Source organism: Papaver somniferum, unplaced genomic scaffold (genome assembly GCF_003573695.1).
Source record: "Papaver somniferum cultivar HN1 unplaced genomic scaffold, ASM357369v1 unplaced-scaffold_135, whole genome shotgun sequence".
Lineage (NCBI taxonomy): Eukaryota > Viridiplantae > Streptophyta > Magnoliopsida > Ranunculales > Papaveraceae > Papaver > Papaver somniferum.
Genome location: NW_020622713.1, coordinates 2582228 through 2594464, shown reverse-complemented (window position 1 = coordinate 2594464; position 12237 = coordinate 2582228). Strand labels below are relative to the sequence as shown.

The 12237-nt window shown below is 36.7% G+C and overlaps 1 protein-coding gene and 1 pseudogene across 5 annotated transcripts; one reads left to right on the top strand and one right to left on the bottom strand.

Moving 5' to 3' along the window:
* Nucleotides 1-854: 854 nt before the first annotated feature.
* Nucleotides 855-5740, bottom strand: LOC113333932 (trichohyalin-like). 5 transcript variants are annotated; one of them, XR_003352445.1, is made up of 6 exons: nt 5165-5740; nt 4844-5026; nt 4515-4697; nt 2071-4394; nt 1379-1567; nt 855-1280 (listed from the first exon to the last, which is right to left on the bottom strand). XR_003352445.1 is itself a non-coding variant. In XM_026580294.1 (6 exons), exons 1-5 carry the CDS (start codon nt 5691-5693, stop codon nt 2086-2088), a joined length of 3120 nt encoding a protein of 1039 aa, XP_026436079.1. In that variant the 5' UTR covers nt 5694-5740; the 3' UTR covers nt 858-1280; nt 2071-2085. The 5 variants fall into 5 exon arrangements, 4 of the variants coding, with proteins under 4 accessions (XP_026436079.1, XP_026436080.1, XP_026436078.1 ...); XM_026580294.1 differs by lacking the exon at nt 1379-1567 and having other exon boundaries at nt 858-1280; nt 2071-3906; nt 3991-4394; XM_026580295.1 differs by lacking the exon at nt 1379-1567 and having other exon boundaries at nt 858-1280; nt 2071-4026; nt 4153-4394.
* Nucleotides 5741-6054: 314 nt separating this feature from the next.
* LOC113333879 lies at nt 6055-8552 on the top strand (annotated as a pseudogene).
* The last annotated feature ends 3685 nt before the right edge of the window (nt 8553-12237 follow it).

Sequence of the window (12237 nt, the reverse complement as noted above, 5' to 3'; positions counted from 1 at the left end):
AATTCCACCTGATTTTGAGCAGAACCACATAATGAAAGAATCAAAGAACCTCCTACAAAAAGAACTATTAATGAAAGATCACCATTAGGTAGTAATCCTCATCACGGTGTCAGTAAACTTCCAGAGTAGATGATTTGCCTACGGTTTCTTGGATACTAGATACAAAGGTTTGAGAAGCAAGACCTGACAAATCTGAACAAATTGAATGGTATACAACAAATATAATAAGATTCAAAACCTTTGCATCTAGAGAGGAGGAGGTCTACTAATTCGCAGATGGTTTTGGCTGGCTAGGCAGTCTCAGCTTTGCCTTCTTCAGAATAAAATTATATTTCAAACTTAATGTATTACGAAAACTAAATCACACAAGAACTGGTAATGAAACAGACCCAAGAGACGCACCTTTCCGTAACCAGAAAATTTTGCAACACAGAATTCGTCAGACCCCAAGAAATGCACTCACGACACTAGATTTGGTTATTTATGCCGACTATGCAACAACAGTCAACAACCTTGTTACTAGTTCTATTGAAAAAAATTAAGAGACATTGCAATCCAAAAACATAAGGTGGTAATCTAGTTTTAGTTTCAGTCATAAGATTTTACACAAAACATTATCAGTTCCATGAGCTAAACAAGGGTTATTTTCCTCCATGGGCACCTACTAAAACAACCTGAAGTGTGACAACCATTATATGAGTTACTACATTATATGAGTTACTACATATTTATAGCAGCAATTCAGTAACCAGAAAACCAAGACACTAGATATCGTCTTTTAGCTAAGTTTGCAACACAGTCACCACTGCCTTGTTACTAGTTCTAATAAGCAAAATTCAGAGGAAAAAATAGAGTAATCCAGCTTTAACTTCAGTAATAAGATTAATTTTACGCATAACATTATCAGTTTCCTGAGCAAAACAAGGGTTGTTTTTTAACCATGTAGGCATCTCAAAACAACCTAAAGGGCAACTACCATAATACTCCGTATGGCTTATTACATTGCAGAGTCAACACACATCCAATGTACAGCTGGGTATATTAACCAGTTTTCCATTTCACATGTGTGCAAAATTAGAGGTTAAAAAGAAATGAAAGATTGCAATATCTAATGCAAAAAATTAAGGCCACTTAGCAGTTGTAGCTGGAAGGTAAAAAAGATCTTTTCCGTTTTGGTAGATGCTGAATAACTGCTTCAGTAGCTTCTAGTCATCAGCCGCTTCAGATTCTAATGTCTTCAACTGTCTCCATCCATCACAAACTTGGCAAAAGTAATACACCTGTTAAGAGAAAATATCAATCTACGCCAAAAGTGTATGAAAAAGAAAACCAAGAAAAGATACTACTACTGTTGATTCTTCTCATTTCCATATTGTACTTCGAAATAACTATGCACACTTTGCAGGTTGGCTTTCCAGCCCTGTATACGTGCAGCGATGAGCAGGAGAATAACTTGCTCCCACCATTCACATGACACCTACAGATATGAAATCTCGGGACCGCAGCAAATCATTTATCTGACAATTATTGAAAAGTCGACTACTAAACTTTCCTGGTCCACCCATCTCTGTTGATAATTGATATACAAAGTCCACAGTCAGTGCAGATACCGAAATTTCATATTTAAGAGGGAGGTAGCGTCGAAGCCAACTGAAACTATTTACAGAATCATAATATTGTATCTTCACTAACTGTATTGAGAATTTACAACCACAAGTTTGCAGTAGAGTTAATATTTAGACTGGGATATGAGAAAAAGGGTAAATGTCATTCACCCCTGACATATTTTTTTTCCTAAGAAATAAGTCTTCAGATGTTGTGATATAAAAGAAATAGCATAGATATTTATATGAACCAGGGAATTGTATATCTATATGATATGGCTATTTGAGATGTTGATAAAATAACCTATGAATTCCTAAGCAGAAAATGTAATAGCATAGATAGCTTATGAATGAAAACCAACAAGCTACCAGATTCTTGCAACATTGAACAAGCTAATGTATTGTAACAACAAAAACAGTAAACGAATTGGAAATAAAAGAAAAGTGCACAGAATTATTAATATACCTGAGTGTGTCATTGTCAATCGACCAATCCCTTGGGATATATTTCATCTTCGGGTATTTCCTGTTGATAGAGAGCACCAACAGCTTTCATACAAAACTCAGGGTCCTCTTCAACTGAAGAAAGCATATCAGCCTCAGAATTCCATTTCATTTTGTCTTTGTTCATATTCAAATTTTTCATCGCCAGCATATCCATTGAGTCACCAAGAGAATCTTCCGCGCCAAGACTATCACCACCGTCAATTGAGTCAGAGACCAAGTTCACGAAAGTCTTCTTACACATTTCCAGATCAGCTTGAGATGATGATCCATGTTGAGATGGTCTCTCTTCCAAACAGCCCCAACCCTTCCCTTCTTCAACATTCAGCACTTTCTCCTCGGCTTTCAGTTCATACGCACGAGAATCCTTGCTCCCTTCACCTCTGGTTTCAGCATTAGGTTTGCTCATGTTTTCATCTCTTTGCTTTTCACCAGTTTGAGTAATTTCATTCTGCAAACCCCGCGCTTCAGACTCTATCTTTTCAGAGTAACTCAGTTCTTGACATCTCAATATCGAACTTTCTTTTCCATTCCCCGGGACTAGGCTCACCAAATTAGAAATGCGTGTCTCAACACATCCAATTGTTGAATTTTCATTTTCCATTCTTTGGACTAGAATCTCCGAATTGGAACACTTCATTCTCCATAATTCAGTTGCATTCTCATCTTTAGAAGTACTCTTTCTAGTTTCTTCTACCTCCGCTAATTTATCCTGGAATTCAGTGCACTCTACCTTCTTCTTCTCAAGCTCCACTTTCATTTTCTCAGGATCTACTTTATTCTTCTCAAGCTCCATCTTATTCTTCTCAAGCTCTACTTCATGCTTCTCAAGCTCCAACTTATTCTTCTCAGGCTCCATCTTATTCTTCTCACGCTCTACCTCATTCTTCTCAAGCTCTACTTCATTCTTCTCAAGCTCCACCTTATTCTTCTCAGGCTCCATCTTATTCTTCTCAACCTCCACCTTTTTCTTCCCAAGCTCTACTGCATTCGTCTCAAGCTCTACTTCGTTCTTCTCAAGCTCCGCTTTCACCTTCTCAAGCTCCACCTTATTCTTCTCAGGCTTCTCAAGCTCCACCTTATTCATCTCAGGCTCCATCTTATTCTTCTCAAGCTCCACCTTTTTCTTCTCAAGCTCTACTTCATTCTTCTCAAGCTCCGCTTTCACCTTCTCGGGCTCCATCTTATTCTTCTCAGGCTCCATCTTATTCTTCTCAAGCTCCACCTTTTTCTTCTCAAGCTCTACTTCATTCGTCTCAAGCTCTACTTCATTCTTCTCAAGCTCCATCTTATTCTTCTCAAGCTCCACCTTTTTCTTCTCAAGCTCTACTTCATGCTTCTCAAGCTCCATCTTATTCTTCTCAGGCTCCATCTTATTCTTCTCACGCTCCACCTCATTCTTCTCAAGCTCTACTTCATTCTTCTCAAGCTCAACCTTATTCTTCTCACGCTCCACCTCATTCTCCTCACGCTCCACCTCATTCTTCTCAAGCTCTACTTCATTCTTCTCAAGCTCCGCCTTATTCTTCTCAGGCTCCATCTTATTCTTCTCAAGCTCCAGCTTTTTCTTCCCAAGCTCTACTGCATTCATCTCAAGCTCTACTGCATTCGTCTCAAGCTCTACTTCGTTCTTCTCAAGCTCCACCTTATTCTTCTCAGGCTCCATCTTATTCTTCTCAAGCTCCACCTTTTTCTTCTCAAGCTCTACTTCATTCGTCTCAAGCTCTACTTCATTCTTCTCAAGCTCCGCTTTCACCTTCTCAGGCTCCATCTTATTCTTCTCAGGCTCCATCTTATTCTTCTCAAGCTCCACCTTTTTCTTCTCAATCTCTACTTCATTCGTCTCAAGCTCTACTTCATTCTTCTCAAGCTCCGCTTCCACCTTCTCAGGCTCCATCTTATTCTTCTCAAGCTCCACCTTTTTCTTCTCAATCTCTACTTCATTCGTCTCAAGCTCTACTTCATTCTTCTCAAGCTCCGCTTCCACCTTCTCAGGCTCCATCTTATTCTTCTCAGGCTCCATCTTATTCTTCTCAACCTCCACCTTTTTCTTCTCAATCTCTACTTCATTCTTCTCAAGCTCTACTTGATTCTTCTCAAGCTCTACTTGATTCTTCTCAAGCTCCACCTTATTCTTCTCAGGCTCCATAGATAATTCAAAGCAGTTACTTTTATAAAGGTTCACGCTCTCCAATTCAATTACAGGTTCTCCAGACCCTTTTGTTCTTTCGACATTTTTCCCCTTTGACCCAATTTCAGCAGAAGCACCACCTACGATTGCATCAGCTGGATAGAAAATTCCCAATTAGTTAGACAATGCAATGATTCTTATTGTACCTGTGCGGGACTTAACAGATGAAACTATGAAATTTCTTAATTACCATAATTTATGTAAGAGTTACTCACATTCAAAGTTATCATTTGCAGCTGGTTGGTTACTTGTTTCACCACCTTCCATTAACATCTTCCACCGTTTCGAGGCCCTAGTTTCCCTAATTCCTGTCAATGATTTTGGTTCTCCTGACATTTTTTCAAGTCTTTTCCTCTTTGCACCAATTTCAGCAGAAGCACCACCTACAATTCCATCAGCTGGATAGAAAATTCCCAATTAGTTAGACAATGTTATGATTCTTATTGTACCTGTGTGGGACTTAACAGATGAAACTATGAAATTTCTTAATTACCATAATTTCAAAAATGCAAGCGAAACCATAATTTATGTAAGAGTTACTCACATTCAAAGTTATCATTTGTAGCTGGTTGATTACTTGTTTCACCACCTTCCATTAACATCTTCCTCCGTTTCGAGGCCCTAGTTTCCCTAATTCCTGTGAATGATTTTAGTTCTCCTGACATTCTTTCAACTCTTTTCCTCTTTGCACCAATTTTGACAGAACCAGCACCTACAATTCCATCAGCTGCATAAAAAAAAATCCCCAATTACCTAGACATTGCAGTGATTCTTACTCTTAGGGGACTAACTCAACAGGAAATTTCTGAATTGGAAGCAAACGAAACGAAAAGGGGGGAATGTATGTTTAGAGGAGTTTACTCACAGCTGGTGGAAGGATTACTAGTAGATGGTTGGTCCGTCAGCTGCCGTTTCCCCGGCCGTTTAGTGCAATTTGAATCAGATCCACTGTTCCTCTTCTTCTTAGAAAAATCAGATCCACTGTTCTTCTTATTCTTCTTCTTCTTCATAAGACGATTCTTGTTATGCAGAAAAATAGAAGTGCAATGTTGTTGACAATAACTTTTAGTCTTCATCCTGAAATTCTTACATCTCCATATCATTCCATCATTTCTACAACAACGCTCTTCGTCTGGAGGTAGGATGGATCTCTGCTGATCGGGAGCCTGCTTCCTCTTCTTCTTCTTCGTTAGATCTGGAGTACTGTCAGACCCAAGAAGATCATGATGCCACTTCTTCAGAATCGAGGGATTGTTTCTCAGAAAATCAGTATGAAACTTGTAATGTTTATCACAGAACTGTAGATGATTATCACCACTTAAAATCTTGCATATGTTTCCTCTGTATCTGCAAGCCTCTTGTTGTGCAGCAGCAGCCATCTTGCGAGTCTTCATGATGCCCTAAAAATGGAACACACGAGAAATTGGGGAAAAAACTATTATCAAGCTTCAAGTTAAAGTGTACGGAGTGAACGAGGTTTACCTACTTTAACCACAGGTTCACCAACTCCAGTTACTTTTTACCCTTGTCATTAAAGACTAAGACTAGACGACTATTACCAATCTAACCACAGGTTCAATAACTCGAGTTACTTATCACCCTTCTCATTAAAGACGGTGTCAGTCTCACAGGCACTCCATCACACTTATCCCAAGTAGTTATTAAACTGTATATATAGAGGCCGAGAACTCACTAATGAGATCATATCTGGCGGTGTATTTGACCTGGCTTTGAATATCTCCAAATGCAGGGACAATGGAACTTCGAACAGCAATCTGCCATAAGCTTCAGGGTTAGTTTTCACGAATAGTTGTCATTACGATTCGGTCCCTTTTCACTTTTCAGGATTTTATTTTTAAGAACGATTTTAAATTGTATTGTTTTTCTTCTTATGTGGCGGAGAATGGCCTCACATATACACCTGATCAGATTGTTGTTAGTAATGGTGCCAAGCAGTGCATTTTGCAAGCTTTGGTTGCATTTTTCTTCTGAGGTCCTTAGACTTTCTTGTATTCCTCATTTAGTCTTAGCTATATTTTTTTAAATTTGTAGCTCTTTTTTTTTCTCATTTCTTCTTAGCTTTGCAGCCTTCACTGTTGGAGACCGTTGTTGACTTTCCTAATTCCTCAGCTTATGTTTTTATTGACTTTGTTACTCAAACTTTACATGTCACCTGTTACAAAGGTTTTTGACACTACCTCTTTTATATTAGGTTATAATCCCAGCTCCATTTTGGGTCAATTATCCTGAAATGGCAGAAGCTGTGATTGTTCCTACTCTCATTTTTGACGATTTTTTTAGTAAACCCAGAGCTGATAAAACCTAAAATCACAGAAAAATCAAGGATACTTATTCTATGTTTCCCGTCCGATCCAACTGGATCTGTTTGTCCCAACAAGTTGCTGCAGAAAATTGTTGCAAAACATCACAGGCTGCTGGTATGATTGCAAACATGAAATCTATAATGAAAGACCTTTGAAGGTTAATAGTTTGAGTATTTTCTTGTTTTTCCTTTTAGGTAATATATATGAGCACATTATCTACGCGCCAGCTACTCATACAAGCTTTTGCATCTTTACCAGGCATGCGGGAGAGAACTCTAACAGTTAACGGGTTTTCTAAGGTAATTTAGTGGCAATCCTAAGTCTGTCCGACCTGTTAGCAGCTAAAATAATAATAATAATAATAATGTAAATGGGATTTGATCGACACTTTCTTGGTGCAACATCTGTAGGCCTTCGCAATGACTGGTTGGAGCCTTGGATATATTGCTGGTCCTAAACACTTCATTGCAGCATGTGATAAGATCCAGAGTCAGGTACCACTTTTAACTCTTGCTTTTCATGTTCCAGTTCTTGGAATTATAAATAATGTTGAATGCAGAATGGTACCACATTAGTTATTTCACGAGATGATACCAGGTCTGACAGATATTTGTTAACTGTTTATTCTGTACATGATCAAATTTGATTGACTCTGTAAATAAGTTCCTGACCACAAAAATTACGATTCGTCAAGTGTTTATCACCGCTTAATATATTCAGTGTTGATGCCTTGGGTTGTATCAATCTTCAAGGGGTTACCCAGCCTTCACCTTGTGCAAGGGCATAGGACCAAGATCGATCATGCATCCTACTAAGAAAATCATCATGACCAAAGGGATAGCTAGTGTTATCAAGACTCTTTTTGTAGATGTCATTCTGTTTAAATCCTTTTATATATTGCAAGTGCTAATTCATGCAATGGTCTCCAGATTACGCCCGGAGCTAGCAGCATTTCCCAGAAGAGCAATGTTATCCCGCACGACCTTGTGGGATGCCTTCCTGCAAAAGCGTCTTATAAGTCGTTAGATCACTATGTCCCACAACTAAAACCCAGATTTAGAAGACTTAGGGAAAATGGTGGGTCCCGAACTTAAAGTGGTGGGTCCCAAACTGAATGCAAGTCTAACCGTTTATAAGCTCATCCAACGTCTTAGAAACCGTTTTTGCGGGAAACCATCCCGCAAAGTCGTGTGGGATAGCATTTGTCTTCCCAGAAAGCATGAGTTGCTGCTCTAGGAATTGGTTATGCTGGTGGGGAAGCATTCACAGTTATGGTAAAAGCTTTCCGTGAGCGGGGAGTTTTTTGGTTGAAAACTTTCAAGAACTTCCAGGTGTCAAGATATCAGAGCCGCAGGTACAAATTTCGACTTCCCTCCCTCGTTTCCTTCCTCTTGCTAGCTAGCTTGATCCATTAAAGCAAACCACTTTTGGTGCAGGGAGCATTTTACATGTTCCTCGATTGCAGCTCCTATTACGGATCAGAAGCGCTGAAGGGTTTGGTATCAGCACGGACTCAGAATCACTCTGCTGGTACCTTCTGGAAAAAGGAATGGTAATAACATTGGATGTATCCCTGTAAGTGTCATTTATACATAGAATAAGGTAGTGCTCAGAATTCCGACACATCTATGTGGCGAACAAAAAACAGAATAAAATCAAATAGATGAACATCTACATAGGACACTGCTTGGAAGATCTGAGTGGCCTTATCATAAGATGATTTCCTTGAGACTTTTCTTCTATTGCTTAGTTTCGCCATTTAAACACCCGTATTTAACTTATTAAGTATTTAAATTTGCAGGTGGCGCTTGTTCCAGGAGATCATTTGGTGATGACAAGTGCGTACGAATGTCTTATGCGGCATCCCTATCAACCTTGCAAGCAGCAATGAAAAATATCAAGGAAGCCATGCCTGCAGTCTCTGTTTAAAATAAATTGAAGAGAATAACCCAAAAGGGGTGTGATTGATTGTTGTACAAATTTTAATGTGAATGTTTCTATGTTGTATCATTTTGCAACCAAAATAATAATTTTCTGTAATCTTAATTTTCTTTATCTAAAATGTAAAACGTGTTTTCTCCTAATCTTTTACAAGGTTTTCAGTTATTTACCATATATTTTCCAACAATCCAGTGCTTTTTGTTCTTTTACTGGATACTTTAACCAGGTGCAGAGGGTTTTCTGCGGTGAGAAAATTTAAAAAAGTCGTCATAAATCTATAATTCTAATGAAATTGGAGGTCGTTATAACGGCTCCGAAACGACAAAGCAAAAGAAGTGTATTGCTACAACATTTGAAACAAATGTTCATGTTTGACCGACATTGACTTAAAAAAAATTATTGAAAGAAATTGTTCTTGTGTTGGTTGATTTGCTCTTATCAATTTTTGAAAAACATCAACGACTGTGAAAGAAATAGAAGTATTTCTGTTGTTGCCCATTTTCTGTGAAGAGCTACTTTAGATTAATGGTAACACAAATTGAATTTATTTTTACCAATAAAAGTTAAAAAGATTTGGTAGAAATGACGAGGTAAGAGTGTTTTTTGTGAAGAGTTACTTTAGATTAATGGTAACACAGATTGAGTTTATTTTTGTCAATAAAAATTAAAAAGATTTGGTAGAAATGGCGGGGTAAGAGTGTTAGATTTGATTTGAACTCTTTTTAATTGCTAGTGCAGATTCAAAGCATACATTTTGCTAGGAGGTTGTTTGGATACCAGAAATAGAAATCAATATTGTTCATAACTTAACTTCTGATTTTTTCATTTTCATAAGTCAAAAAACTACTTCTCTGTGTGCTCAAACAGACAATAAGAGTACTGTGATGTCCATTTAAACACTTGATAACGAATTTTCCATTTTTTGATAAATCTTATACTGTTTCTTTTTTTCTTTTGCCCATAAATGGTTGTAATCGTCGTTGATAATATCGGAAAGCCGCAATTTGGATTCTAGGCTCAATTGTCGACGACTATTACTTTATCTTGGTTATTTCATTTTCTGTTTTGATTCTTTTGAACAAATAACTCTTAATTATGTTCAAAATAATAATAATGATAACGGAATTTGGAACTACAATCTTTAATCTGGAAAGTTTTCGTTTTGTGCCTAACAAGATGGATTTATTTTGTTGAACTTTATGCAAGAAAAGATTCAGTAGATATTACTTAATGTTATTATCGTTCTCCCATTGGACTATAGATATAGTAATGGACAATGTCTATTCAAGGTGATCAACCATTTAAGGTTGATCATGTTTTTTGTAAGATGAGTCGATCTGAAAGCTCAGATATTGTTATTCATGATATTGATCTGATTCAATATTAAATCATCCATGCCTAAAACGTATTTTGATGGCTGAAAGTTGGATAGGATGGCCTAACAACCAACACCAAATGAAGTCGGATATACTAAGGGATTAGTAACAAAATACGGAGAGAGAAAAATTATAAATTTTGGGATAATTTTTCATGTTACTTCAGGATGCTTCATGGAGAGTACGGAGACATTTCAAGGGTTTCGTATGAATGGTTACATCCTTTCATGTTTTCAGATATGTTTTTTATTGGTTTCCAAATTGAAAATTATATTGTACCATAAACTTAATTGGGACAAATCAAATTAACTTCAAAACTCAACTCTACTATATACCAAAATAGAGGTTTCCATTCATATGAGAATTGTTTAATTTTCCAACAGTTGAGCGCATTTTTAAAATGTGTTAACAAAAGTTGTATTAGTGTTTTTGAAGGACGTATAAATAGGATAGATATGAACCATATGTATTATGTTTCACAACCTCTTTTTATCGATGATTATGGTTGAGTAAAGTAAGAAAATTTTTGAGGCGATATTAAGATGTTGGAGTAAACTAAGAAGACTTCTGAGGACATATGTCAAGATCTAGGTTAGTCACATCACTTACGACAATTGTATTAGGCACCACCACACTATTATCATTTTTCTTACATTCAGTTAAGAATATTTTTGAAAGGTTTCACCCATTTCCCATCCTTGCTTTCCCTAAATCCCATCCCACTCATACAATCCAGATTTTGTATAACTTCTTTTAATTTGGGTAAACAAAACTCACCCGTATATTTGATGTGCGACTTTAATCATCATCCACAGTCGTTCTTCCCTTCTGTCTGGAATCTTATACAACACAAATCCCTAACCGGTTTTCGAGAATTGTGAATTTTCTATTAGTATTTTTTTTCCCCACGATTGCTCAACATTTATGCATACTTTCATGTCCAATCAATCTAATGATTCTAGGCACCATATTCAAAGGAACTGGAAGCCAATTTTTAAATCTAATAATCACCACTGCTCTGATCTTATGCCAACCCCACACCAATGCCTTATATATCACTATCAGAACTACGAGCACCTTTGTTTTTTTTGCCGAATGATCCACTGTTGGTTTTATGCCAAAATCGAATAGAACGACAACTAATAACTAATATCGGCCATGGAATCGATAATTAACTTGTACTTTCTTTACTTGATTTTCCTATTGATCCGACGCAAAAATTTTTTATGAATTAAGACGAGATGGTAAGGGAACATATGATTGGGTTCTCATTATAATCAATTTAATCTTTCCACGCACTCTCTATTTTGAGCATCAATAAATATAATTCTAGCAATCCAACCTTCAAACCCGATCTCATCATTAATTAGGGAAAATAAGAGGGTGAGTTTTGTTTACCTAATTTAAAAAGAGTTATACAAAATCTGGTTTATGTGGTTGGATGGGAATTAGGGAAAATGGGGATAGGAAATAGGTAAATCCTTCTGAAATCATTATATTCACGTACCACTTCTTAACAACATTTTTTTGGAATTTGTAACATATAATTTTATATATTATATAAAATATTATATTGTATATATATATTGGTCAATCAACATATCTCAATTTATTCAAATCAAAATTTTGATCACATGATAGCTTACAAGAATAAAAGAAACATCAAAATACAAGATAATTTAAACCCTAATACGATCAAAGAATTGTTATCATGGACTCGTACGTCGAAGATTGTATTGATCCAAAAGGGTGGCAACCGTGGAAGGAAAGTTGACCACTAAACAAGTTGTATTACGATGAGTTTGAAAATTACGGACCAGGTGCCAACATATTTGGACGAGTTGGTTGGCCTGGGTGTCACTCATTCTCTTCAATTCTTATTGTTGTTCTTATTCTCTACTTTCATGGTGTAAATGTTAATCAAATCAGTGATTTCTGTAAAGATGCATCAACTGATGATCGACATCTTAAGTATGATTTTTGTGTTGCATCTCTTTCAGCAAACCCGCAAATATTAAAGATGTTGATCTTTTGGGACTTGGGCTAATATCGATGCAAATATGTCTAGAAAATACAATATCTATTTATACTTATGTTGATCAAATACTAAAAGACAGAAAATAAGAACCGGTAATAAGACTGTGTTTAGATGTTTACCCAGAAGCTCCTCTTTATATTCAAAATGTTATTGCTTATTTTAAAACTAAAGAATATAAAAGTGTTAGCATAGCAATGAGTGTTGCCATGGATGCTTCAGCTGATTGTGAGAGAGGGTTTAAAGAAAGTGGTCCAGTTTT